The sequence below is a fragment of the Dunckerocampus dactyliophorus genome, chromosome 17, assembly GCF_027744805.1.
Source record: "Dunckerocampus dactyliophorus isolate RoL2022-P2 chromosome 17, RoL_Ddac_1.1, whole genome shotgun sequence".
NCBI lineage: Eukaryota > Metazoa > Chordata > Actinopteri > Syngnathiformes > Syngnathidae > Dunckerocampus > Dunckerocampus dactyliophorus.
The window spans coordinates 8,863,792-8,891,537 of record NC_072835.1 but is presented as its reverse complement, the minus strand read 5'-3'; the positions used below and the strand labels follow the sequence as shown (position 1 = coordinate 8,891,537).

The window sequence follows — 27,746 nt, the reverse complement described above, 5'->3', positions numbered from 1 at the left end:
ATTTTAAGCATTGATGTAATAAAGATACTCCATTTCCTGGAGCATGAGTTTGCATGTTTTGCATGGTTTTAGCATCTTTAACGCACAAAATGAATGTTTGTGTTTGCCTAAAATATTTGTCCTGTGTTTTATTCTGATTATAATAATGATTAAAAAAAATTGGGAGGTCCTACCTTCTTAAAGTATTGTCCCAGTGTAGTCTGGAAGGATAACCTCCTCTTCTCCTCCCAGGTCTCCTTGTAACAGTGCACAGAATCCATGACCCCTCTAGCATTCATTAGCATTCAATCATCTTTATTCTTACAGATGATCATTGCAGTGCAGTTTGGTTGGGACCAAAAGAGGGCCAATATTTCTGGGCATGTCTCCTCTCTTTTTTCATTTTCGCTTCCATAGTGATGGCCTTCCTTTGCTTTGGCACACTCTCGCTTGGGAAACACAATGATGTCCAAAAAGTTAACAAATAAGCAATGTTATTTTTACTAGTTGTGCACTGTATTCTTCCACCCAGGACGAGGCGTACACTGCATTATTGTGTTGTGGGTGGTGTGTATTCTTCCACCGGCGCACACTGCAAATAGTTCACCAGTGACTCTACAAGTTTAAGGTCCAAAATTGAGGTTTTTATTACTTTATGGGATGCATTTGTAACAACACGGACCACGAGGACCACTTTGTATTTATTTGGTATTCAGTCGATACCAAAATTGGAGAAATTGTAGTATCGCCCACTGCCACTGTATGCGGACTTCAGTTGAAAAAGTTTGGACCCCCCTGGCCTACATGTATGTTGTCTGGTTGTTTGTGTACTTCAGGTAACAGAATAAGATTTTTTTTTTATTTCCACGCCAATAATGGCCGAACCTCAATAAAAAAAATATTTTACAAAGATGCAAAATTGGGTTTGTTTGAGGAAGTGAGGTCATCACCCTCATTTCCAGCTCACTTGTTCATGGTGATACAGTACGTGCGCACCGCCACTATATAGGCTAACAGATATTGTCTGAAAGATATGCCGTGAGAGCCTATGACTCATATTTCTAGAATTGATTTAATGAAGTCTCTATGGGTGCCATCTGGATGAGCGCTCCCAATTCCCATTATCATAGTAAACAGAGGTCGGCACTCGCAGGCGCAGCAGCCAACTGCCTGCACTGGGTCCACTAATCCTCAAGAACATAGGAGAGGGCAATGAGGGAGATGTGGGTTGGAGAAGTGGTGGGCAAATTTCTCAGTAGATAAGAGGTGGTGAGGAAGGGTTGGGGAGAAATGGATGAACGATAGGAGAGTGATGGAGGATGCAGTAATCAGACCAAGGGGGAAATGCGGAAAAAAAAACGAGCATGCAGACAAACAATATGATGCCATACCAGGGGAGGAAAAGCTTATCGAATTAGGAGCTCCTCCCCACTCTCCTCTATGTCTATGTACACTGTAATGTGTTTCTTTGTAAAAAAAAACAAACAAAAAACCCAAATACATTAGTAGTTTACAATGCATGTCTAACATTTGGGTTTTGGATGGGATCCCAGATGCAAAAGAGGCAGTTGGCAAAAAACAAAGTCATTTTGCACCAAGAAAAACACAAAAAGCCTCAGTAAATACTAATTTCATTTACAACAGCACACCTGCCAACATGTACAGATATTTAGTACATTGCATGCATTTTGACCCTTACATACGCTTGTACATTCCCGCGGCTCTCCATTTCGTCGTTTTCAGAGTTCAGTCTCTGTGCGTAGCGTGGCAAGCACCTCCAAAAAAAATGGTAAAAACCGTAAAGGCTGTGATCGGTCGGCCTGTAGAACATTATTATTACCTGTGTGTAAGCGGTTAGTTCAGAGCGCGGACAGTCCACCTCAGCGAAAGCCTTCTTTTCTGATCTTGAAACAGCATCTGCAATAAAAATGACTGTTGTGATGCATCGATTAGTTCCAGCTGTAATAACACTCCACTTCTCCCTTTAAATTACCATTATTTACTTGCTACAAAAGAAGCTGCCAAGCGAAATAGTTGACAAGAGTTGTGTTTGCCTGCAGAATTGATGTCCATACCTGTCATGATTTGCATTTGAAAATAAGGTTTTCATGGCCCTCGGTGTAAAACGTTGGGACGCCCCTGCACCCGTGGGATATTCATAAATGTTCCTCAAGGTTGGCAGGTCTGCAACAGAAAATTAAGCTAGAGCAGGGGTGTCCAAACCGCATACAGGAAAAACAAAGGATCAAGAGTGAGCTTGTTTTGTTGTGTGCTTTGGAAAGTGATTGTAGATTGTGTCAAATTAGTGTAAAAACTAAAGCTAAATCACTCGCGTGTGGTGGTTACGATGCATAATCAAATGGATGCAAGTTGCTCTCCACAAAGGTGACAGGACATGATGCTCAGCATTTTCCTCATTCCTGTCTGAAGGAATTCACCTTCCGCATTACCATGTGATGTCGCGAGTCATTTCAAATGCACAGGGAAGTTAATCAAAACTAATCGTGCCAGCCTCTCATTTCTGCTGAGCTTGTTCTTTCTTTGCAGTTTGTGTCCTCTTGCCTCATTTGATAGCCGAGCAGGACAGAGGAAGTTTGAATTTCAAGTGATGCCAATTTTCTGATTTTTGTTTAGGTTTAACTTTGAGGATGAGACACCGACAACAAACTTCGATACCTTCCCAGCAGCCATCCTCACTGTGTTTCAGGTGAGGTCGCCTAAAATTGACAAGAGAAATTGACATGATCTTCTGAATAAACGAGCAAAGCTGTAGGATAATCTAGCTTTTTGTCTCCTGAAGAGCACACTTATAATTCCTCAATCTGTTCTCGTAACCCTTTATGCTGTCAAGTAACTTCGGTTCAGTCGTGTCATTGAAACTGTCTTGACCCTGTCAGATTTTGACCGGTGAGGACTGGAATGCTGTGATGTACCACGGGATTGAGTCTCAAGGGGGCGTCCGCCGTGGGATGTTCTCCTCCGTTTACTTCATTGTCCTCACGCTTTTTGGAAACTGTATCCTCTTTTTAGAAAAGAAAAGTCAATTATAGGGAAATGATTTGAGTTTGAGCCTCATTTAGAATAAGTAGGTCTGGGTATTTTTTAGACATTATCCGATACTGCTGCCAAATCGGTACTTCTGCTGGTGCTTAATCAGTACCCGACCTGGTACTTTAAAAAAGAATACATACAAATGTTATCATCATAACATTATATATATTATACATATTATTATATATTATAATGATAGTTAGGGCCTGAGCAATAGCGGTGTGAAGGTCCTCTTGAAACTGCTATGTTTAGTAGGGCCCGAGCACCGCCATGCAAAGGCGAAAGGTAACGGCAAGTAAGAATCCAAGCTTGAACAATATGGTGCAGCCTTCAAATGGAATCACCCCAAATTGACTGGCTTCAATTATCTCCCTCTACCAGTTTCATGGACAAAATTTGGTGGAGACCTCTAATGAAAAAGACTCAATAACCAATGTTTGAAAACAAACAGGAAGTCGGCCATTATGGTTTCCGGCATCAATTTTTGGCAAAAATCATGGGTCGTATTTTGACAAATCAGCACCTCCAAGTGCAAGTCCATAGTTCTCTACCTCGAGGTCTAGTTCACGAGTGAGGGAAGGATGGAACGTGAAATTGACAGGCAGTGATGTGGACTCGGTCGGTTGTGATGAAGAGGGAGCTGAGCCTAAAGGCAAAGCTCTCAATTTACCGGTCGATCTATGTTCCTACCCTCACCTATGGTCGTGAGCTTTGGGTAGTGACCAAAAGGATAAGGGTTCAAGTGTATAAGTGGACGACATGAGTTTTCTCTATAAGGTGGGTGGCCTCTGCCTTAGAGATAAGGTGAGAAGCACTGTCATCCGGGAGAAACTCGGAGGCCATCACACTACCACCACCACATTTTACTGTTAGTATGATGTTTTTCTGAAATGCGGCGTTACTTGTACGACAGATGTAATGGGACACACACCTTCAAAAGTTCAGTTGTCTCGTCAACCTTTTCCCAAAGGTCCTGACGATCATCAAGATGTTTTCTGGCAAAACTGAGACAAGCCTTTATGTTGTTTTTGCTCAGCAGTGGCTTTTGTGTTGGAACTCTGCCATCCAAGCCATTTGTGCCCAGTGTCTTTCTTATGGTGGAGTCATGAACACTGACCTTAACTGAGGCAAGTGAGGCCTGCAGGTCTTTGGATGTTTTTGTGGGGTCTTTTGTGACGTCTTGAATGAGGCGTTGCTGTGCTCTTGTGGTAATTTTGGTTGGCCGGCCAGTCATAGGAAGGTTCACCACTGGTCCATGTTTTCGCCATTTGTGGATAATGGCGCTCACTGTGGTTCGCTGACGTCCCAAAGCTTTAGAAATGGCGTAATAACATTTTCCAGACTGGGGTGCTGGAGAATCTCCTCTCTGAAACAGAGTACTTTATTGTGCCTGTAATCTGTGACCAACAGTCCCGACTTTATTTTCTCTTGAGTCCTGTTGCCCAGATACCCTACTGAATGTCTTCTTGGCTATCGCTGTGGATAATCTTGCAAATGCGCAGGAGCTAACGAAGGTAGGTTTTTCCAAAACAATGTGTAGCGGTTTGCATGCATTGATGGCTTTGTTCAACTTGGCTAAAGGACGAAGAGGAGCAGGAGGAAGCAGCCAATAAAAAGCTCGCTCTGCAGAAAGCTTTGGAGGTGAAAGAAGTCAGTCCCATGTCGGCAGCCAACATCTCAATTGCGGCGTGAGTTTCTGCGCATCTTTTCCCTTTTGCTCCGTCATTCCCATACTCCTGACAAAAAAAACAAACATCCCTTTGTGAGTGAGTGTGTTGTCACCCTCGTCTATTTCACGTGTGAGTTTGGGATTTTCCTCTCATCCACTCCCACAATGAGAGTGCTGCTGTGGTTTTGTGTGGTTCACTCACCCCACTGTTCACCTTTTCAAAGGACATGCAATTAAGGAAGCACCAGTCATTCGTACATAGACATTTTTATGCGTTTTATGCCATTCTTAATATAATATAGAGTGGATTGCCGCACATTTGCGAGCCAGCATTCACGGCCCTGCAAATTAATAGGTTTTTTTTTTGTTTAATAATTTTTTTTCTCCAAAAATAGGCTGTTTTTTCCACCGAAAAACACATCTTATGATTGTTATTCGCTCTAAGTCTGTAATAATTTATAAATACAAGACAATACAGGAACAATGTACGACATACCAATGTTTACAGTATGTCTTTACACTTAATTTATAATGTTTTTGTCAGGTGTTGAGATGTTGCATTTTTTCGCCCATCTTTCCACCCATAGTTGTAATCTGTGTCAGATGCAAAAGTTAATTTGGCTATGGAAGCACTTCAATCGGGCCTAAAAATTTGTAGCAAGGCGAACACCAGTTATTATGAGATCAGAAGTCATTACCGAAATTACAACAGGCAAGCAGTGTGGATTAAATAGACGTGGTTTGGAGAAACACCAGCCTGCTAGACCAGGCGACCAGGCTAAAGGCTACACCGTGCCTCCACTTCCCTCTGTTCATTGATTAGCTGAAATTAGCATTCAACCATAGTGAGTACCTTTGAATGCGTTTAGAAAGTGTCTGCAGTATATTTAGTGATTAAACCTGGATTGTGTCACAAGTGATCAATGGCGATTGAAGAGGGAAGGCGAAGGCTCTGGAGCTGAATCTAATCTAAAAATTACAACAATCACTTTTATTGCAAATGTCAATCCGAAATCGGAGGAGAACGTCAATGTCAAGCTAGCACGGGGGTTTGGTGGGCGTGGGCGCAGGCTGTGTGTTAATAGACATTTTTAGGGGCGTATCAGTTACTCACTGTTTTTCCACCATTCTCTGGTGGTCCCGTTGTGTAACCTCCACTAAAACACTTACTACTGTGCAGTAATCTCTTATTTATCGAGGCTAGTTGGTTCCAGACCCGACGGCGATAAGTGAATTTAGGAGGATTTATTATTTATAAATCAAATATTTTTGTAGTTAGAGCATAGAAATCCTGTTTACAACCTTCTAAATATATATTTTTTAAAACATTATAGCCCTCTAGGCATGAAATAACACCCTTATAGTGACCTTTACACTCTTATTACCCAATATAGTAGACGTAATAACAGACAAATAAGCCACTTATAAATAACCCACATGCTGGTGTGTGTTGCTATAAATGTCTTCCGGCGTTAGAGGACTACAGTGGCGAGCAGACAGGAAGTTCAGGGGGTTCAGTTGAGTTTTAGCTTGGCCTGGGACCGGAAAAAAAGATGTAGTGCGTGTTTTTATTCTGGACTTTTATAAGGAATTATTGTTGTGAGAAATCTGCCTATTTTTTTTTTCTAATAATAGGCCAACCGCGAAACAGCAATAATTAGTATATTTTTAAAAAACGGGACAGAGTAAAGCCGCAAAAGTCAAAGTGCGAGGGACAACCGTACATGCTTATAATATACAGTATGCATGTTTGTTCTCGTCAATATTTAATTACTATGACATTGTCACTCATGGCTATTAATGCATGACACAAAATATTGAAGTTGAGCCCAAAGTTGCTCCTTAATTGCCATCATCCTCGCAAAAAATTGGAAAAAAATCTGCTGAGCTCAGTCATCTCCCCCTTTCCCCCCCCCCGTTATCCACTGTTGTTTCTGGTGCGTCTGCAAATCTTTGGAAGTGAACAATGTGGTGACCCATTGGTGAGCTGGCTCTTAAATAGTTTTTCTTTGAGAATAACTTGTTTTGTTTGTGTTCTGTGAATTGTTTCAGAGAAACTCAGGGTTTCATGACAAAACCAAATGAGCTAAAATTCCAAGCCGAAGGTTTTTTTTTTTTTTAACCATAAACATTCAAACATGGAAATTGGATGATCTTTGGAATGAAACCCCTGACTTGTTTTGAGGTTTAGTTTGTGCCTTTCTAAAATTGTCTGCTTCCAAATCAGTTTATGGTGTTAGCCAAGTAGTTGCACAGACTTGTCCGTTTGAGTAAATTAGAAGGGGACAGGTGGACTCTCAGTCCGTCCACCTGGTCCCTTCGCATTTGTGTCTCATTTTTTCTTTTGTTTTTTGTTCTGCATGTACAGTTTTGTAAAGCAAAATCGAGATGCACTCTCTCGCAGGTCGTCCATCAACAGCATTCAGTCACTGTGAGTTATCGCTCTCTGTTACAATATTTCCCTCCTTGTCTCCTCTCCTCTCTCCTCCGCATTCAGCCTTGATTTGCTTCCTTCTCTTCTCCTATGGGGCTCCCGAAATCTAAACGGTTGTCTGGTTGTCTGTCATGTTGTTACTGTTCGACAAGTAGTGTTTGTGATCAAAATGCATTGCACACAAGCAAAAACTGCAACGCAGCTACATTTAAAAATCAGCAACACATAATAGCTTTGGGTTTGTAAATTGCTGACACACAAATGTAGTTTGCACTCCTTGGGGCATTCTCCAACCATTGTGTACTTTATTGATGGTCCTCTGTGTTGGTACCTGCTGTGATTAATTATACGCTCCTTGTGTTCCCTGACGTGAATAATTTGTGCATGTTTAATTTATTTCGGTTTCACCATTGCCGTCGGCAGTGAGTGCTTCAATTTGAGACATTATTAATTATATAAAGAAATGCTTTGAAGGCATAGTGATAAGTACCAATATGCAACATGCTAAACACTAGAAGACGTTTGCATTGTGCTTGTCACTTTCGCAGGGGAGAAAGTTTCTACTTAAAAAAAAAAAGCATCAATAGCACATACGCATTGTTACTGTAGCATGATCGATTATGATTGGAATATGCAATAATAACAAGGGATGGCTCGATACCAATTTGTCATGTCCAGATACTGCAACATTGTGGATACCGATACAAATCTGACTTTCTTTTCTCCTTTCTTGTTATAGTCATACATTTGCATGCACTTTGCTTAATATAGACATTACAAACATGATATTTAAACTGTGCAGCAAATATTCTGCTCACCTGAACGAAGGAAATTATTTAAGTTACACAATACGAACACATATTGCTGGGTGGCAACCAAGTCACCTTAAGGCATCATTGCCGGTGTCCACATGGGGGGAAAAACATTATGACCACATACTGCACATGCTCAATATCTTTGGGCAATGATTGGGAGATTATTGCACATTATTTATTCCGGTTGTGTGAGTGTGCATGGTGTGTTGCATAAAGACATGAAATAGTTTAAAACAAGGTGATCAAACAGCAGTGAAGGCCTGTCTTGCGCGTCAGACATAATGAATGTAGCAGATGTACAAGTAAATAATGCTTCTAGCATGTCTGCCTGCGTTCTAACACCAAATCAGTCTGCATGAATCCATTCTTGTATGTGTCCTTGATAATTTCGCTGCACTGTTATTCCATGGGGGTGTAGCATATGAACAATAAATAATTAGTTATGGACAACGCGACCGCAACGCTGGTAAGTTGCTTCCCAGCAGCCTGCAGTTGACATGGGTGGCCCATATATGCTACTAGATTGTATTGCTCTGCCAGAGCACCACTTTATTTCTATAAAGATTTCTTTTAAACAGGTGGGTGTTACTTTATTACCTTGTGTCACAGTTCGACCTACAGCTGGTGGACTTTTTTTTCCACCTTTTTATATGTGACATTTCCATTTTATTTTCTTGCAACAGAGCAGGCTTTGTAATCGTAGTATATTTGTTGTGTTTATTGAATAAATGGCCACTGATAGAGTTGGAGCATCTTCTCAAATATGTTATATTTAAACGGACTGTTTGCAACACGACAAGCTGCAGTGGCGAGAAGTATCTCTCTTTATGGCCGGCTCTTCTCCAGCAGATATCTGTAGCTACAGTATGTGTCAGACGGCGGCATGTTAAGTCTCCACGCGATTTCCTTCCCCTCCCCCTCCCGCTCAAGCTTGACAAAGTCGTCCACAAACATGGCACGCACCTCGTGTCGGCGTCGCAAACGAATAGCACAGACAAAAATATGAGGTGCATTCATGGGGATATTAGGTAATTATTATCCCATTTTTATTTTTTTTGCCCAGGCAAAGACCCACGACCCACTGAAAAAGGCTCTGTGGCTCACTTTTGGGTCACAACCAACTAGTTGAGAATCAATGATTTAGATCAGGGGTGCCAAAAAGGGGGTGCCAAAACTCAAAGACTACTTTAGGTTGTGGGCAGAACTGGACATTAGCCCACAACCCACCCCCCGACTTTGTATGTTTCTTATTATTTATCCTGAAATTTTCAACTCTTATATGTTTCTGCATATTGAAAGTATTAAAAACCTTTTAACCAAAATAATTGGTGAATGAAGCACACTCATATCCATCATCAGTGCACGAAGACAGATGCTCTTTTGACGTTGCAAACATGACACAACATGCCCCAACAATGCGTGCTTAAAAATTGTAGTTAGTATGGTCAAACTTTGGGAAAATGTCTCATTAGCACTGACGACGAGATAAGTAAGCAGCCTACATAAATTTTCTCCCGGTTCCCTGTGCGCAATGCCAGGATTGGAACACACAATGTAATGCACCCCTGTGGTTGCGTTTTCAGGTTGGGACAAAGTGGGTATGAGAAGTAGTGAATGCGTTTTTATGTGGACATAATTTTTTTTTAAACTTCACTCGTGTGGGTGGATTTTTTTTTTGCATCGGAGTGGGGGAAATGTGCATCTGTTCATTCCTGCTTGAAATTTCTTGAAAGTGCACGGATCGACCACCTCTTCGTCATTCTCTCAATGTCTGGGCAAAAGCTACAGTATTTTATGTCAACACAAAAACATCACAGTCCGTGAGATGCGTAACCTGGAAGAGTTTGCAGCTGCGGAATGGGCAGGTTATGCATTTCCCAGCATGCGTTGCTGTAGTTAAACTGATCACTTTTTACTTTTTTGTGCCTCTTTAAGGTGTTATTTTGTACAGACCGGGTGTAATAGTTAAAATGACGCCGTTTTTAGCCATGCGCAGTTAAAATATTTTCACTTTTGGTCTGAATCTTATTAAGAATGGTTGTGAATTTTGTGCTATATACAATATTGTTTCCACTTTTAAAATTAGAATGCCAGACAAGTAGTTGATACCGGATGAGTCACTTAATTACGCAGATCGCTGTAAGCACTATGTTTGACAAGATCCGCAAGGCAGGCCACCTCAGCGATATTTTCCGAACAGTTCTGTGGGCCGGATGAAATTGCAGCGCAGGCCAGATTTGTACCCCGGGTCCAAGTTTGATACATGTCACTGTGTTACTGTAGATCAGGGGTCTCAAACCCGCGGCCCGCCAAATCGAATCTTGCGGCCCGCAACTGGACATCAAAGACTAGTGTAACTGCAGCCCGCAACATCCGGGCAAGCTCAGTGTTACTTCCATACTTACAGGGGCAAGTAAACACCAACACTGAACTAACAGTGGTGTTATCACATGGCTGTATTGTGAATTGTGTCGTATCGTGAGGTACCCTGAGATTCCCAGCCCGAATCCCAATACTTGATGCGGCCCAGCCTCACCCGGACTTTACCTCCTCTGGCCCCCAGTGAAATCGAGTTTGAGACCCCTGCTGTAGATAAAGCAGCATGCCGAAATGACTAATATATAGTTTTCTATCTGAGGCCATTCTTTCTGCATTTTCCATTTTCACCAGCATATTTTAACTTTGTTTTTTTAGTATAAATTTAGCTTCTTTTTGTCAGTTAAACTGGAGTGTGTTCAAACACGGCTACACTTGATGAGAGAGACAGAGTCGGCAGCCATCTTTCTCTGTTTCTTGAACTTATTGACATTTATGATGGACTGTCTTAGTAATAACTGTTTCCAAAATCCCTATTTGAACAACTTCCACGTCCAGGAACAGCCCATTTATCTGTCATTTTCGTTCTGACTTCACTTGACGTTTAGTTACGAATACACCTGTTTGTCCTCCAAGCGTTTCAGCCGGTGACGACTGCAACCGGATGTGAAGTCAAGTGCAACCCAGCAATAACTTTTAATAGCCTTTTTGATTGGTCACTAGACCCAGTGGCACCTCAAAAATTCAAAATAGAACTGAATAGAAGAAAACTTGAAACAAATGAAATTTGAAAGAAATGATATTTCAAGTACCAAAAGTCTCTTAAAAAACAGAATCGTCCCCTTTTTTAAAAACAAAAGTACGCGTTCCTGATTGCTGAGAGAATAAAAAATTGTGTGTAAAAAAATCTTCTTTCCTGCTCTGTCATCAGAAAATATTGATTATAATTCACTAATAATCCCTGGTGGTGTATTGATACACGTTTATGCCTTTTTTGCCTCAGGGGTTGCATCAGGAAAGGTATTTTGTGTAAACAATATGCTACAGTAAATCATCATGTGATCATCTCACTGTGGTGAACCGTAAGACTGTTATTAATTTTATTCTGTTAATTTGTTTCTTGGTCGCACGGTGATTTGGGCATTTCTGTGTGGAGTTTGCATGTTCTCCCCGTGCGTGGGTTTTCTCCGGGTACACCGGTTTCCTCCCACATTCCAAATCATGCATCTTAGGTTAATTGGCGACTCTAAATTGTGAGTGTGAATGGTTGTTTGTCTATATGTGCCCTGCGATTGGCTGGCGACCAGTCCAGGGTGTACCCCGCCTGTCGCCCGAAGTCAGCTGGGATAGGCTCCAGCATACCCCCACAAAGGAGAAGCGGTATAGAAAATAGATGGATGGAATTTGGTTCTTTTGCACTGAAAAATAAATTACTGAACAATTTGTTTCCCATGTATTGGTATTAGTACAAAACATGCATCTATTTACATTCCGGTTTCATTCAAATTGTATAAAAATAGTTTGACGGAAATTTTTAAAAGGCAGAACAAATTCACCACGATGACCCTGCCATCCAGTTGTCTTTTATTTATTTTCAGGGATCAATTCCGCACAGTTGACCTGATAACGGCGCTCGACTAACTGACTCACGGCATGTCGTACAACGTTAAATTGAACATTTACATAATAGTTTTGGCTTTGGGATTGGATCATAAGGCTCGATGTAGTAATTCTGGCGAGTATCGGACCAATACGGATCCTGAGTATTGGATCGGACCATCCCTAGCAATAACTTTGAATAAATTATTTTATAAAATGCAGCAAATTGGCTGCAAGGCCGATAGTCTGACTATTACTGAATTTTAGTATCGCATCTTTCCCACTCTTCTTTAGAAAACAACCTGTGTTTGTCCTCAACTGTGTGTGTAAACTTGTACTGTGTGCCGTTTTGTATTTTGTATGTCAGCTTGTGTATGTCTTCTGTGTGTCTCTTAGGAGTTATACTCTCTATTCTTCCCCTGCCCGACGAATCCTGAGGTACAGATGACCAGATGGAACAAATTTAACTAATCCATAAAGTTCCATGTGAATAAATCATATAGACACAGTATGCGACCATTTTTGGTTCGTAGGAAATAAGAACAATTATTTTCGAACACCTTCCATTTCATGCCAAAACACATATTGTATAAAAAGCACAATTTCACCCATTTGTGTGATTTCCCATATTATCGCCAGACGTGTTGGCATTGTTTTTCCTGCCTGCCACATTGCGCATGTCTAGTCACACAGAATTATCCGTGTCACCCAAATCTGCATGCCGTGTCTGCAAAGGCTGCCGCATTGTACTGTACAAGTGGCTAGTTGCAGAAAATCAAAGTAATGTGGTAGGTTAAAGTGCATTCTATTGTTGTACAAAATATAACCATGCATGCAGTGTGAACGAACGCATGCAACACTACAACAGTTCGCAAGGTTGAAAGTAGCAACCAAACTCTTTTTGTTTTTAAAGACGTTTCAACTTTAATCCAAAAGGCTTCTTCAGCTTTGGTGTGGAGTCCCCCTATTTATGTCTCTGGTGAGTGTGTCCCCCTGGGTGTCACAATAAGGTTGTTGTTGATGTTGCTTGGCGTGGCTGGTGAACGGCCGTCCCGCATAACAGTAAGTTGTTTGCCTGCCTGATGGCAAAACAGGCAGGTCCCTCTTCTTGTGGAATGAGACAGTCTTTGGGGAGATATGTTAGGCCATCGTTATAAGCAGACAATAGTTGATGGCGGAAACAACTCCTCTGTTTAGGGAGAGCCTTTTAGTTTGACATACTATAAATGGCCTCTTTCACACCTCTTTCAAACCAGAATCCAGGAATCAACATTGGAGAGACCAAGCAATCCTTATACAAACCCGTGGCACATAACATACTAGGTGAGCAATTTCTCTGAGCCCAGAGGCGGCAGGTCATTTGCATCTCAAAAAAAGTGCATTTCTTTGAAGACAATGATGTCCGAATTCTGGATAGGGAGGAGCACTGTTTGAAAGAGGTGTGAAAGAAGCCATTTAGGTCAAACTAGGAAAGGGCTTTCCAAGGGAGGTTTGCTCCTATTGTCTGCTTACAACAATGTCCTAACATCTCGCCCCCAAATGTTGTGTCATTCCACAGGCAGAGTGGCCACAACCAAGCTGTATTGGCACCAGGCAGGGAACTGGCCTATTCTTATGCAAGGTGGTCGTTCACCAGCCACGCTGGGCAACAACCATGACAACAACCCTATTGTGACCACCCCCTGGAACACACCCTCCAACAGACAAAAACAGTGAAACTCAACACTTAAAAATGTAGAACTGAAGGAGCAGTTGGGATTAAAAGTGAAACATCTTCAACAAACAGTTCTGATTCGACCACTGCGGATTACCTTGACCTGCATGACTGAGAATTTACACAGACAACACCAGTGTTGCATGCACTCATTTTAAATACTAGCACCTTTTAATGCCCATTTTATTTGCAATTCATTTTACAACTTCAGACATATTCATTCAACTATACAGTATTCTCAATCAGTCTTGGAAGTAAGTATCATAGCTAGAGGGCCACTTGTAACTATAAATATGAATATAACCTCATGATGTTGTTACACAATTGCCCATGCATTTGATTATTACATTTTGACTAATAAATTGATGGATAACGTGCTTTGAAATGAGAAGTGAAGTGAGAATGTCAAGGTGACAAGCAGACATTAAACGCTTGGAATATCTTATTGAATGATTAGATAATATTAAAGTTGAGAAGAACTGCATGCAGGACAATTTTTCTGTCAAAATGAAAGAACAAGAAATAAGAAATAGAAGGAAAAAGGTGCAAAGAAGGTGAAGTGTACTATTGACACACATTATTCCCAGGCTTTCGCAGGCCACATAAAATGATGTGGCTGGCCTTGAGTTTGACACATGTGATGTAAAATATTTGGTGACATGATGGAATGCTTTGCAAATTCATTTGACCTAAAACTGTATACAGTAAATTAACAGATGGCATCAGACTCAATTACGGTGACAGACAAGGGCAAACGCTCAGCAACCTCCAAACTTTCCAACCCAGAAATGAGCCAGTGCCAAAAACACACAGATGCCGTAAAACACATGCAAAATGCTGCAATCACCTAAACATCAATCACAGTAACGCTGCAAGTTCATGGAATAAAATGGAAGTTAGCCAGGCTGCCAGGGCCACAAAACCTGAGGGATATGCTTCTTTAAAGACTAATAGAGCAACTGGTTTGTGTTGAACATAAAGACGCTGCTGCGTGTTTGCCTCAGTTGGCCACCGTACTCAATGCTGTGGGCACTTCACTTATTCATTAAAGATGACTGATGACTATATATATATAAATATATATATATATATATATATATATATATATATACATATACGTATATATATATATATACATACAGTATATAGTATGTAAGTCACATCTGACTGTGAGTCAAAGGATCACCCAAACTATGAGTGTGATTTATTATCAGGAAAATATGGTAATACTGCTAAGCTCCACCTGCTCTCAGGGCTGTGTTTAGAACAGTCCACAAGAGTTCTGATCAACAAATTGGTAAGCTCCCTCTTTCTTAAGTAAACACTGTGGAAGCCAGCATCTGTCAAATAACCACAACTTCCTGGTACGTACACATACTAACTGGCGCATCATATGCTGCCATTTTAGTCCCTTTAGTTTTATTTATGTTCTGAGCAGCCTCACAATCCTGACATTACACAATCATTGTAAAACTATATCATGATGGACATGATGGGGATGCATCACAAATCACCTTGTGACATGCTCTGTGGCGGCATGGTTCTGGTGGTAGAGTGGACCTGATGATTATGGGCTTGATCCTCAATCCTGACCATTCTTCTTATTTCTCTTCTAATAGAGATGTATAGCGATAATGTACCCTTACTAATAAAATATAACCTGTGTGTGTGTGTGTGTGTGTGTGTGTGTGTGTGTGTGTGCTGTAAATGACTGAAACCCAAAAGCAAAGAGAGTCAACTTATATAACACTGTGTTCATTGTGACATTAATTTTGCTTGTTGGGGTTCCTGTGTCCAGCAAGGAGCAGCAGCGGGCCAACAAGACCATGTCAATATGGGAGCAGAGGACCAACCAGCTGAGGAGACACAACATGAGAGCGAGCAGCGAGGCCTTGTTTAACGAGCTCGACCCTGAGGAACGCCTACGAGTGTCTTCTGCCCTGCATCTGCATCCTGACATGAAAACTCACCTGGACCGGCCCCTGGTTGTGGAGGCCAAGAACGCCAACTTGCCATGCAAGCGAGAAGAAGGACAGCAAGATGACGTGGGAGACAACTTACATTTGCACACCAGAAAACACCACAGACATCGGGGCAGGAACGGTGACGGTCGGGATGGAGGCGATGGCCGTGCGACGAGACATCACACCCATCACAGCAGGAGCAAAGATCACCACAGCAATGGGGCTCAGACTAAAGAGAGGAGAGGGGAGAGGAACCACACTCGGGATGATGGGCAAAGACGCAGACGGCATCATCCAGCTGGTTCCCCGGAAGAAGACGCCTCGGATGTACGAGGAGGAGTGGAAGAACGAGGGCATCGCCATCATCACTCCCATCGTACGCCAAAAGAGGGGAATGGGGCTTTAGCAAATGGTGCACACGGAGAGCATCGGGGCCGGGGAAGAGGAGGCGAAGGTAACGGAGAGAGGAAAGGACGTTGCTCCCAAATGATCAGAGCTCAATCAACTCTGGATGGAGATGAAAGCAAAAAAGGCATAAGAGGACATAGGTAAGATTGTATTGCATGTACTGTATAATAAGGTCGAAGCAGAGTACATTGTCACCTATAATAAGAGATGCACATCTCTCTCCACAGGGAGATGCAGTCTGATGCTGAAGAGGAGGGTCTTACTACAAGTCCCCTGCAGCCAATGCAGAGCACGCTGAGTCTTGGAGACAAGCAAGAGGACGCCGACAACCAGAAAAACTCCACAAGAGCAAGCCAGGCCGGCCTTAACAGCAACACTATTCACATCCCTGTCACCATTACTGCCCCACCTGGAGAGACCACCATCATTCCCAGTGAGCACCGCTGGACAATTACATCACACCACGTTATTCACACCTTACTGTTGAAGTATTAATGTATGAGAAAATGTACATTTTTATTTGATGAGGAATTATATTATACAGTATAACCCGTTCATGTCGACGACCCGTCTATGTCGACCAACTCATCAAGTCCCGGTCCATCGCTTACTAAAAAATGCCCGCGTAAGTCGACGTCAACATGCACGGTTAACCGCTTTTCTTAACATCAAATTATTTGACACTCAAAGGGGTCATTTCTATGAAAAATTGATTTATTTATCTTGATGTTTATGTGTTGTAGTACTGTATTGTATTATCAGAAAAGGGTGGAGTGGCAGCTCCGGCTCGGGGTGAGATCCTGCCCCAAGTGGAGTTCAAGTACCTTGTTCTCGAGTGAGGGAAGGATGGATTGCTAGATAGACTTATCGAGTATAGTCTTTTTTTCTTTTTTTTTTTTTTAAACAAAAATAATGTTACAGTGCCTTTGTTAGAGAACAGGGGGAGGGGCAAAACTAAACAACACAACACAAATCAAGTGTCAGACAAGAAATCATTTGAATCATGACTATGAACACTACTGGTAATGACGACACTGCTTATAAAAACCATCAGTGCAGTTTTCAGAACTGAAACACATACGTACATGCGCTTCTCTGCTTAGGCTGCTGCCCCCATGAACAAACCTTGGAAAAGTGGAAAAAGATGGATGGATGAAAGCACCATGCAACACATCTTTTACATTTTGCTCTTTGAGCGTCTTGCACTGCCCCAGAATTTGAAGACATGTTGTCAGTTACAGCCAAGAGCGTCTTTATTTAGGGGAAAAAACAAGCTCCAGCCGTACGTCAAAAATGCAACAAGTCAAGAACTCAAAGTAATGGTCACCAGAATGTAGATGCAAAGAGGAGGCAGGAAGCAGAATCCATAGAGAACACAAAAGCCCCACACAAAGCATAAAATGGTGTAACTTGCAGCCCAAACAATGAACCAATGCAGTCATCCAGCGACTAGACGAAGACACCAGCTAAATAAAATAGTTCACTGATAACTAATGAGCACCAGGTACACTCCCAACACCTCAGAATGGTAACAGTAATAAAGGTCCTGGCCCATTATCCATCCATCCATTTTCTATGCCGCTAAAGCTCATTGCGGGGGGTATGTTGGAGCCTATCCCAGCTGACATTGGGCAAGAGGCAGGTTACACCCTGGACTGGTCAGCATGTGCAGGGCACATATAGACAAACAATCATTCACACTCACATTCATACCTATGGACAATTTAGAGTCGCCAATTAAACTAACTTTTTGGAATGTGGGAGGAAAAAGGAATACCCGGAGAAAACCCACGCACGCACGGGAAGAACATGCAAACTCCACACAGGGATGCCCAAGGGGAGATTCGAAGCCAGGTCTTCCCGATCTCCTGACTGTGTGGCCAACATGCTAACCACTCGGCCACCGTGCGGCCGGTTCCAAACTAGAAGTGGAGAAAATACAAAATAAGAGTCTTTAACAGAAAATAACAGTGGAACCAAAGGAAATCGAAACGGAAAGTCCAACCTGTCAAAGCGGCCCAGACCCCTTGAAAGAAGGGGGAAAAGGGCGGGAGGGACACAAGGAAATGAACTGCCACTTCCCTTCAAAGCTTCAGTATAAGACTAAAGGTCATTTCTTTTTTCATAGTAAACTTTTCAGCAGTTCCTCCTTTCCAGAACCGTAGTAAACCAGTCAGTTAGGAAAGGGGGAGAGAGCTCGGTGGCTTTTACTTGCACTCTCACATGAGTGTCTTGTTACACAGCATCAAAATGTGCACACAGTGATTTCCTGTTACTAAGCTTCTAAAAGCATAAAACGCACCCATTTATTTTTTTTAGATTGCTAGCATGGTCAATATGGTCAAAGCTATTTTGTTTCTGTCAACAACCGCACACGTCGACGTGGGTCAGCCAGTCCGAGGTATGCCGACTGAAACGAGTTTCTGTAAATATGAAGGGTTGTACTAGATTGTATGGCTAGCCGTGCCATTCCATATTAATTTTGATAGAAATTACGTTCTTTGAAAATGTTTCTTGCTGCTGTAACCACACAAGAACAATTCTGTCTTTCAGATGTTTGTGTTTTTCGTACTATAAAAGGCATGTGTTTGTGTCCACGCTAGTGAACAACATTGACTGCGACAACTTCAAAGTAAATGAAGAGAAGAAAGCTCTGGAAGAGGATGATGATAACAGACCTCGGCAGATCCTTCCCTATAGCTCCATGTTCATCTTTGGGCAAACAAACCCGTAAGTCAGGAAGTTGTAAAGTCAGTGTTATACACGTGCAATTTTACGGTGCTAATTGATACAATATGTTGAAGCAGTAATGGGTATACAACTGTGGTTGCAGTGCGAGAATGTGGGTCTGGCAATGTCAAGTGTTTCCTTCAATTTCGTTAAAGTTTTTTTCTTCATTATTATTTTCAAAGTGGCTTCATATTGACCTAAATATCTACAGTAGATCAGCCACATTAATTTTGCCTGTGATGCGCATGCGTATGAGCTGTCTCTTCATTGTGCTAACTTTGGAATATTGCATGCGTGTGGCGCAGGGTGCGGCGACTGTGTCACTACGTGGTCAACTTACGCTACTTTGAAATGTGCATCCTGATGGTCATTACCATGAGCAGCATCGCTCTGGCAGCTGAGGACCCCGTGCAAGCCAATGCACCGCGGAACAACGTGAGTCAGGCTATTGAAGTGTAACCACCACACACAAACAGCTAAAAGTACAAAAGAAGTAGAAGTTGTCAGATGCAAAGGCATAGAAACTTAGAGAAAGTGACAAAAATTGAAAAAAAAGGATGTTAAAAAAAAAAAAACAAAGCAGAAAGGCGTGACCTGACATTTTGCATTTTGATAAGACAAGGAAACGTCTATATACTGTGTTTTTCTTGTCAGATTTGTTGGTGTCGGTGCTGTGTGTTGGTTCAGTGGAGTGCAAAGCCGAGAGAGCTTGAGGTCTCTGACCGGGCAAAATCAACATGTTAGCACATTAGAACTGTTGGCGTTCTTGGTTCTTGCAAAACGTGTCACGCTGTCATTTTACAGGGTACTTTCACAACTGTTTTTTTTTTTTGCAGGTCCTCAAGTATCTGGATTATGTCTTCACCGGTGTGTTCACTTTTGAGATGGTGATTAAGGTGAGAGACTCAAAATCAACAGGATCTTTGGGTGTTCTTTTGCTGCACTAAATATGGTTTTGTCTCGCTACAGTGTGCACAAGTATTTTTTTTACAGTACATCCCAAAGAACAGTACTATAGAACTGAAAGTTGTGTATTCTTTTGAGTAGTCAGTGTACAGGGTATATACTGTAGAAATATAGATTTACAATCCACTGAAAGACATTATTGACTTAATGACTGTCAACACAACCCAGATCACTTCTTGCCAGCAGTCACAAAAACATGACAGTCATGTTCAGCAGAACTTGATAACAAAGACAGTTCCCTTCCCTGGGACAATAAGTGTTTGCCAAAACATTGAGTTCATGTAATAAAACTGGGCTTGCCTACCACTACTCCTACAATGAAGAAATCAACTAACCTAACTCACCTTTGCAGTAAGAGTGACTCATCAGAACACACAGCGTAAGTGCACAAGTGTACATGGTACCCCAACTCACCTAGTAAACAACCTCCCACCATTTACAAACAACATGACCAGTTTCAAAGGTAAATCATGTCCAACGTGGAAAGAGAGCACAAACTTATTCAGTGGTCTTCTGTATGAAGTTTGGTAGATACGGATTGGAGCAGGTATCGATGCCAGCTTCATCATTATACACCATTCTAAATACCTTAAATACCCCAACTTTTCAGTTGTGTAAACTTATCGAGTGTAGTCTTTTTTTGTTCTTTTTTTCTAACAAAAATAATGTGACAGTGCGTTTGTTAGAGAACAGGGGGAGGGACACAACTAAACACCACAACACAAATCAAGTATCAGACAAGCAATCATTTGAATCATGACTATGAACACTCCTGCTAATGACAACACTGCATATAAAACCATACTCCCAGGGTATTGCCTTGATTGCAACTGGACTGTTCAGGTCGTCTTAGAAGACATTTCACCTCTCATTCAAGCAGGCTTCATTGGTTAATGTTTTTTTACTAGATAGGACAGCTCTTGTCCTATAGGACAGCTTTAGACTGATCTGATGATGAGCATAAACTCATGAAAGCTGCCAGTTGTCTTTATAGATGCTTTGCCTTTAATTCGAACAGGCTTCATCAGTTCATGTTTTTGTACTAGATAGGATAGCCCCAGTCCTATCATGAAACATAAAACGCTATGATACAAATGAAGGAAAAAGAAAACGAAATCACTGGTTCTCAACTGGTGGGTAGGGCCATTTTCAGTGAGTCGTGGGTCTTTGCCTAGGGAAAAAAAAATTCAAAAATAATTTAATAATCAATATCTGTGAACGCATCACATGTTCTTGTCTGCTTTATTTGCTTGCTACGACCCCGCGAGGTGCATGCCTTGTTTCTGAGCGACTGTCAAGCATGTGTGGGAGAGGAAGGACGTAGAGTGGCGCTTTAACATGCCATCCGTCCGGCACACAGCTGCTGATATCTGCTGGAGAAGAGCACACCATAAAGAGACAGTGCCTTCACTCTGCAGCTCACGTGTCGAAAACAGTCCCAATATAAGATACTGTATATGAGAAGTTTGAGTTGAGAAATTCCTGGACTCACCACTTGTCATTGAGGAGTAATGAGGTGACATCGCCTCGACTCCATTTATTTTCAATGGAACCTGCGCGATAGGGCGATTATCACGTGTCACCTTCCAGCCAAGCGACAGTTTGTGCTCCTGCGTGTCTTTTTGAACTTTTCATCGCTGTCGCTCAGACGAGGACCAATCAGTGGGAGTTTCATTGATCGACCAATGAGCGGACAGGAATGCTAATCAGTACGCTATACTTGCCGTGTCAGATTTCCTGGAGCTATTTGACATTTCTAAAAAAAAATAAATAAATAGACATGTAAAGAAAAAAGCAGCGGCTTGGGAACTCGTTGGCGTAAACATATCGGGTAAGTTTACATTAATTTACACGGACATTTATGTAAGTTTATCTTCAATACTAGCAAGATCCGGTACTAGCAAGAGACCTTGACCAAGAGTCTTCTGAACTATTTTGATAGTCCGAAATTCCCTCCACATCTTACAGCCAATCAACCCTTGGGAGACTCGTGCAATTTGCTCTGGATGTGAACGCGTCGCTCACCGGTGTAGCTTGTCACAATTGCTGCTCGCCTCCCGTGTGCATGGTTTCATACGCGGTGGCGATGAATTTCGCCAATCACGGTCGTGTGTCACCTCGCATGTGTGGCGGCCATAATGATGTAGCCAAACCAGTTGAGAACCACTGCTATAAATACATAAATGACCAAGCTGTGCAACAAGCTTGTGTTTTTGTTTTCTAATACAATTATGTTCATTCCCAAGATGATTGACTTAGGACTTCTCCTCCACCCTGGCTCCTATTTTCGTGACCTGTGGAACATTCTTGACTTCATTGTGGTCAGTGGAGCTCTTGTGGCCTTTGCCTGCTCGTAAGTTGACTTATTTTCTTTGTTTTCTGTGTATGTTCATTTGAATATACTGGAACTCAGTCGAGTGCATGGTGAAGTTACCTGATACATTGGAACCCGCTTAAGTCTGTAAAGGATCTTTAGCCTTTCTTCCTGATTCTTTATAGTAGTTGCTGTGCCTCACTAGAAAGTGAAAGTTAAGCTTGTGTGAAAAAGTGAGAATAATGCTTCGATTGTGTGTCTGCCTATTCCCGTATTTTTTCCTGAGTCATATCTAAGCATTGCGCAACTCCGATTGTGCTATGTGAGTGTGGGTGTCAAGAGGGCCTTTTCTGAGAAGCTATTTGACTGAAATGCACAGAGCTAGTAGACTGACTCTAAAGTGTAATCATAATATCTTCGGTCCCGCTTATCTCAACAACCCGTCGAGTTGACAAACTCATTAAGTTCAGGTCTACCGTGTTCTTCTTATAAATTAGTGCCCTCATAAGTCGCTGTCGACAAACATGGTCGACCACTTTTGTCGGGTCATTTCTATGAAAAATTGGTTGGTTTATGTTGACATGTGTAGTATTCTTGTCAATTTTACCATTATCGCAATGCGGCGTGAAACGATAACAGCAATATTAGTACTGTCTAGTTACACAGTATTAAAAAGTGCACACATTGACTTCCTGTTCAGTGCAAAGTAAGCTTCAAATTAAAAGCATAACCAAAGTAAGCTATCACACCAACTGACAAAATGCACCAATTTCATTTTTTAAGCCACCGCAACCCATTCTCCTTAAGCTGCTGATGAATGTCACAAGTTAATGTGCAAGCAATGGCTATTTTTCGGGTTCGGTTGTGTCAACAATCGCTTATATCGACGTGAGTCCGAGGGATGTCGACATAAACGGGTTCCACTGTGCAACACACATACTGTAAGTTTTGTTGTTAAAATATTGGGGGCAATGAAGATGTACGTGTTTGTGTTTTGAACATTTGCTATCATAGTTTTAAAGCATTATTATTGTTCTAGGTTTATTATCTGTATTGAACAGATTATGTGGAAGCTAATTTTGGAGTCTGGTTGTCATTTGAGTTGACTTCACAGTTTAAATCATAATTTATTGTACAGTATACTGTGAGTGTAGTTATAAATACCAGTGTTTGTACTGATTCAATCTGAACGATATCTATTAGCCAAATAGTTTCTAGCAACATCTTTGCTCAACCAAAATGAAATAATAAAACCGAGCTAACGAGGTCTCAGCAGTACGGAGCTGATTTCTTATTCTCTTTGATTTTCAATTATTTCTGCAGTGGCCAAGATGTACTGTATAATCAAAATGACAAACCATAAAACAAATTTACAAAAATATAAAAGACTTTCACCAAGTCAAAAACTAATTTGCATTTTGGGAAACCCATTTACAAAATGTAAGACTATTTTGTTTCGAGTTTTGTAAAATGCAAACTTACAAAATGAGTCAAGTCAAGTCAGCAAAACTGAAATACATTCATTAAATTTAAAACACACGTACAAACTCCAAAACAGATTAACTTGAGGACATTCGTAAGCCACTAAAACCCACAGTCTTGCGCAAGTTTACATTTAAAAATCAAGAACAATCATCAAACAAAAAGGGCAAAACATTTTTGACTTGTATCTATCACCACCAAGACGTTTTATTGGCATCAGGCTCAAGTAATCAACAATCACTTCCTGTACCTACCCTCTCTGTGACCATGGAACTTTGTAAATGTCTTTTGGAGTTTGTAAACACGTTTCATGTTTTACAAATGTGTTTTTCATATTGTAGGTTTGCAGTTTACAATGTAATTTTGTTAAAAATTTGGTAATTTTGTTTCCAACATGTAAATTTGCTTCAGACTTTGTAAACTTCTGGGCCACCGTACACAGTATTACACATCTACCATTGTTTCCACATGGACTATCCCAAAACTCCTAGCAGTTTCTCACCTGTGTGATCGTCTTTATTTCGCTTTCTGTTGCTCTGCTTCTCTTTTGCTGTTTATAAATGACTGCTTCTTTGTCTTTTATGTGTTCCTGACTGTGTATTTGTCTCCTATTTTGTTTCTTCCTATCTTCTTTTTCTGCCTTGGATCGCTTTCAGGAGCCTAATGGGGTAATGTCGGCACTTTCTGTCAGACTCAGTCTCACATGTGCTTGTCTGTTCCGTTTGGAGATTCTGTTTTCATTCCTGTCCATCATTTGCAGATTTAGTTATCTCCATCAACCGCCGTCTCGTAGCTGAATGTTTGTGTTCTTTTCATTCGGTTACAACCACAGAGACTGACAATTACTCTGTGTCTTATGTAACCACGTTTGGGTTGCATCGCAATTTAGGTTATATAAGTGTCATTTACCATTTACCTGATAATGTTGTGTGTGTTGGCAGTCACAACGTCTAGAGCATAATGCACTGAAACAACCATTTTAAAAGCTCCGACTTGTTTTTAAATAAAAGGGTCAACAGTATTACAAGTAAAGATGAGTGCTGCAATTAGTATACAGTATATACCTGTCAACCCTCCTGTTTAATAACCTTATTTTGCCCTTCTTTCCTGCAGTTCAACTTCCATCAAAAAAAAGACAAAACAATCTCTTATTTGGGGGAAAATTTCTTTTTTTTTTAATTTTAAATGCAAATGTTGACAAGGCTGGCATACAATAAGCCAATAACAGAATATTTATTGTATAGTATAATATAGTATAGCATGTGCATGTTTTGTCAGTATCTCTGTGCCAACTAATGCGCTCATAAAAGAGCACTGGTAAGTCTCCAACACAAGGTTGACCATTTTCCCCTTCAATATCATTATCAATGATTTTTACTGAAGAAAATGTTAAAAACGATCAGTATCATACCTAAAATAGATTTATAATACAGTTCAATGGGTAAATATTCGTGTTTATTTTATGTTGTTATTCATTTTTAAACATTTTTCATTATGCCTCCCCTGACCACACGTCACTGCTGTACCACACCTAAAGGGGGCGTACGTCACTGGTGACAGTATACTAAAAAACAGTTATAAACAATTTCAAACGAACACTAAGGAGCATTGGCTGCACATCACTTAGTATAGTAGGAGAGTTTGTGTAAATATTGAATCTGATGTTCATGCAAAACATCTTTGGGACATTGCCGGTCGATTTATTATTACATCAGTGCCCTCCCCTTCCGGAGAGCGGCCAACACTCACACATTTTGACCACTGAACATGCCCGTACGCCTTGTCACCCTTCAGGCACGCAAGCCGCAAGCTCCAGCCAGGAGCTCAGTCTCCAAAACGCGACAGGTGATAACAGTGCACGCCTTGCTCGGCAACAAAAAGCGTTCAGGGACAAGCGAAAGAAAAAGAGAGCGAGACAGAGGGAGTGACACAGCGCAGCGATGTGCCCGAGCACACAAATGCAATTATTGTACGTTAATATGGCTGAAAATCTGCCTTTGCTACTTCAAAATTAAGGCACAAATATAACTCCATAGGCGTGCACCTCTGGCTGACTATTGTAACGCATTGACCAGTATCTCTCCTCAACCATGATCACTCACCCACGACACTGAGCCAACGGGGCGAGTTGACGTTTGCTTATAGAGCCGACGCCACAAGCCCGACCCCGACGAAGATCTACAAAAGTAGGGGTGGTGAAAGTGTGGTTCGGGGGCCATCTGTGACCCATGGCTCATTTGCCATTGCATCAAAGCAGAAACAAAAGTTAAAAACAGCAAAAATTGTAAAAATGGAGCAAAAGGCACAATGAAAAAAGGCTGAAATGTTGACGCCAACAACCAATAATAACACAAAGCTTTGTATTTAAAGACAATTCTTTACGTATGTTACTTTCTACAAAATAAAAGTAAAGCTTTCTACAAAATAAATAAACATACATATATATATACTGTATATAGATCTTGCGCAGGATCACGGCCCAGACCAGGTATCTTGGGCTCAAAAGGTTGGTGACCAGTGTCCTAGTAGATGTTTCATGTTGGTAAGATATGAAGTGCATGGTCGCCCAGGTCTCCTCTTGCCCATAGTTGGAATGTATGGCGCATATCTTCTCTAATTGTCATGTGCACAGTAAGAAAACACATTGCCCCGTACAATGACTTTCTTTATTGTCCACAATTAATGCCGAACACAAAATAAAAGAAATAATACGAACAGTAAAAAAATAAAAACATCGTTTGCCAGAATCAATTGACAGTGAAGCAGTCTCATCTCAGTGTCCACCGATTGACTGAAGACCATGGCATAAACTGCATAGATGGTTTACATTTTTCATTAGTGCAAATGTATCATTATTTAAGAAACACATCAGAAACACATACACATCATTTTCCAAACAGCTTAATAACCATGCGTAAAATTCCCAAAACCAATGACAATAGAAACAGACCCATTTATCAGTTTGTGAGACGCTTGGTACATTGGAACCTATTTTATTTGCCAACTCATCAAGTCCTGGTCCACTGTGTTCTTATTACTAAAAAGTGCCCGACATACAGGGTTGACCGCATTAGTCGACATAAAATTTGACAACCAAAGGGGTCATTCCTATGAAAAATACTGTTTAGTTGCACAGCATTAAAAAGTGCATCCAGTGACTTGCTATTCAGTGCAAAGTAAGCTTCAAAATAAATCAATAAATAATAAATAAATATTAACCTGGATTTGACTACAGTACTGCACTAACAAAATGCACCGACAAATTTTTTTGATTGTTAGCCACCGGAAAAAAGATTTGTGCATGAACGAAAGCTTTATTGTCATTGTGATCAAGACATACAACAAAATGACCACAACAGCCTTGTTAGACAGAAGTGTATCATATGAAAACAAAAGAATCTAGATACAAATGCACACAAATGGAGGAAAATTATGTCAACAAACTGCCATAGGTTAAAAAATCTTTCAAATGTGCAATCAAAGGTTAATTTCGGTTTTGTTTACGTCCACAACCATTTATGTCAACGTCAGTCAGCCGGCCCGAGGGGCGTTAAACGGGTTCCACTGTACTCAAAACCCCAACCAATGGCATTCAGAACCAGAGAACGACATCCCATAATGCACAATGCAATTTTTGTTCTTCACTCTTAGTTGCAATTTTTTTGAATGTTGTCATACAGTAAACACACAAGGAATGATGGAATCACTGTAATCTCCTTTCTGTTATTTGGATGGATACACTGTATTGAAATCGCACTTTTATCAGCATAGAAAGCCCACAATGTCATTTTTTAACCGTGAAGAATATGTCATGTCTTGTTTTGGAAAGGCTGTCACAGTATGTCCATTCCTCAACAATGTTTTGCTCAGTTGTACTTCTCCAAACCCACTGTGCGTTTTGTGTTAATCCGTTATGTGTGTTTGTCTGCTTATCATTGCTTTTTTCTCATCAGATCGCAACAAAGCGTGGCCAGGTGGGAACTGTCCTTATCTCCCTTTTGCCTGATCACACTCTTTTCCCATCTTTCCTCTTTGTGAAGCAAAGAACGCTTCTCTTATCAACCTCTTTAGACACATTTTTGTTGACCTCCATCCCAAGGTGCTTGGGATATGACCGTGTACCCCTCTTCCCTTGTAGAAAAATAGCTCCCGTCCCAATATTTGGACATCAGGAGAAGAAGACAATATTGGGAGCTCCATTGCGTAGCTTTCAGAAGATCAATATGCAGTTGCGTGCACGTGCTCAATCTGCGCTGATGGCTCAGAATATTAGTCACGACAGGTCCTCATGTTATTAATACTGAA

General features: G+C 41.2%; 1 protein-coding gene across 11 annotated transcripts in view; it reads left to right on the top strand.

Moving 5' to 3' along the window:
- The window catches only part of cacna1bb (calcium channel, voltage-dependent, N type, alpha 1B subunit, b), a 192,395-nt gene that overhangs the window by 109,329 nt on the left and 55,320 nt on the right, over positions 1–27,746 (top strand). For 5 of the 11 annotated variants that reach the window (XR_008566517.1, XM_054757129.1, XM_054757121.1 and 2 more), the window contains exons 17-29: positions 2,614–2,686; positions 2,877–2,994; positions 4,477–4,544; positions 4,612–4,718; positions 7,068–7,130; positions 12,260–12,301; positions 15,376–16,089; positions 16,177–16,382; positions 18,553–18,679; positions 18,985–19,114; positions 19,516–19,575; positions 21,892–21,998; positions 27,395–27,415. Coding sequence is in view for 10 of the 11 variants with exons in the window: in XM_054757129.1 (XP_054613104.1) it covers positions 2,614–2,686; positions 2,877–2,994; positions 4,477–4,544; positions 4,612–4,718; positions 7,068–7,130; positions 12,260–12,301; positions 15,376–16,089; positions 16,177–16,382; positions 18,553–18,679; positions 18,985–19,114; positions 19,516–19,575; positions 21,892–21,998; positions 27,395–27,415 (1,836 nt within the window). In the remaining variant the exon portion in view is untranslated. The remainder of the gene's footprint in view (positions 1–2,613; positions 2,687–2,876; positions 2,995–4,476; positions 4,545–4,611; positions 4,719–7,067; positions 7,131–12,259; positions 12,302–15,375; positions 16,090–16,176; positions 16,383–18,552; positions 18,680–18,984; positions 19,115–19,515; positions 19,576–21,891; positions 21,999–27,394; positions 27,416–27,746) is intronic. The other 6 variants (XM_054757124.1, XM_054757123.1, XM_054757126.1 and 3 more) reach the window with 5 other exon arrangements.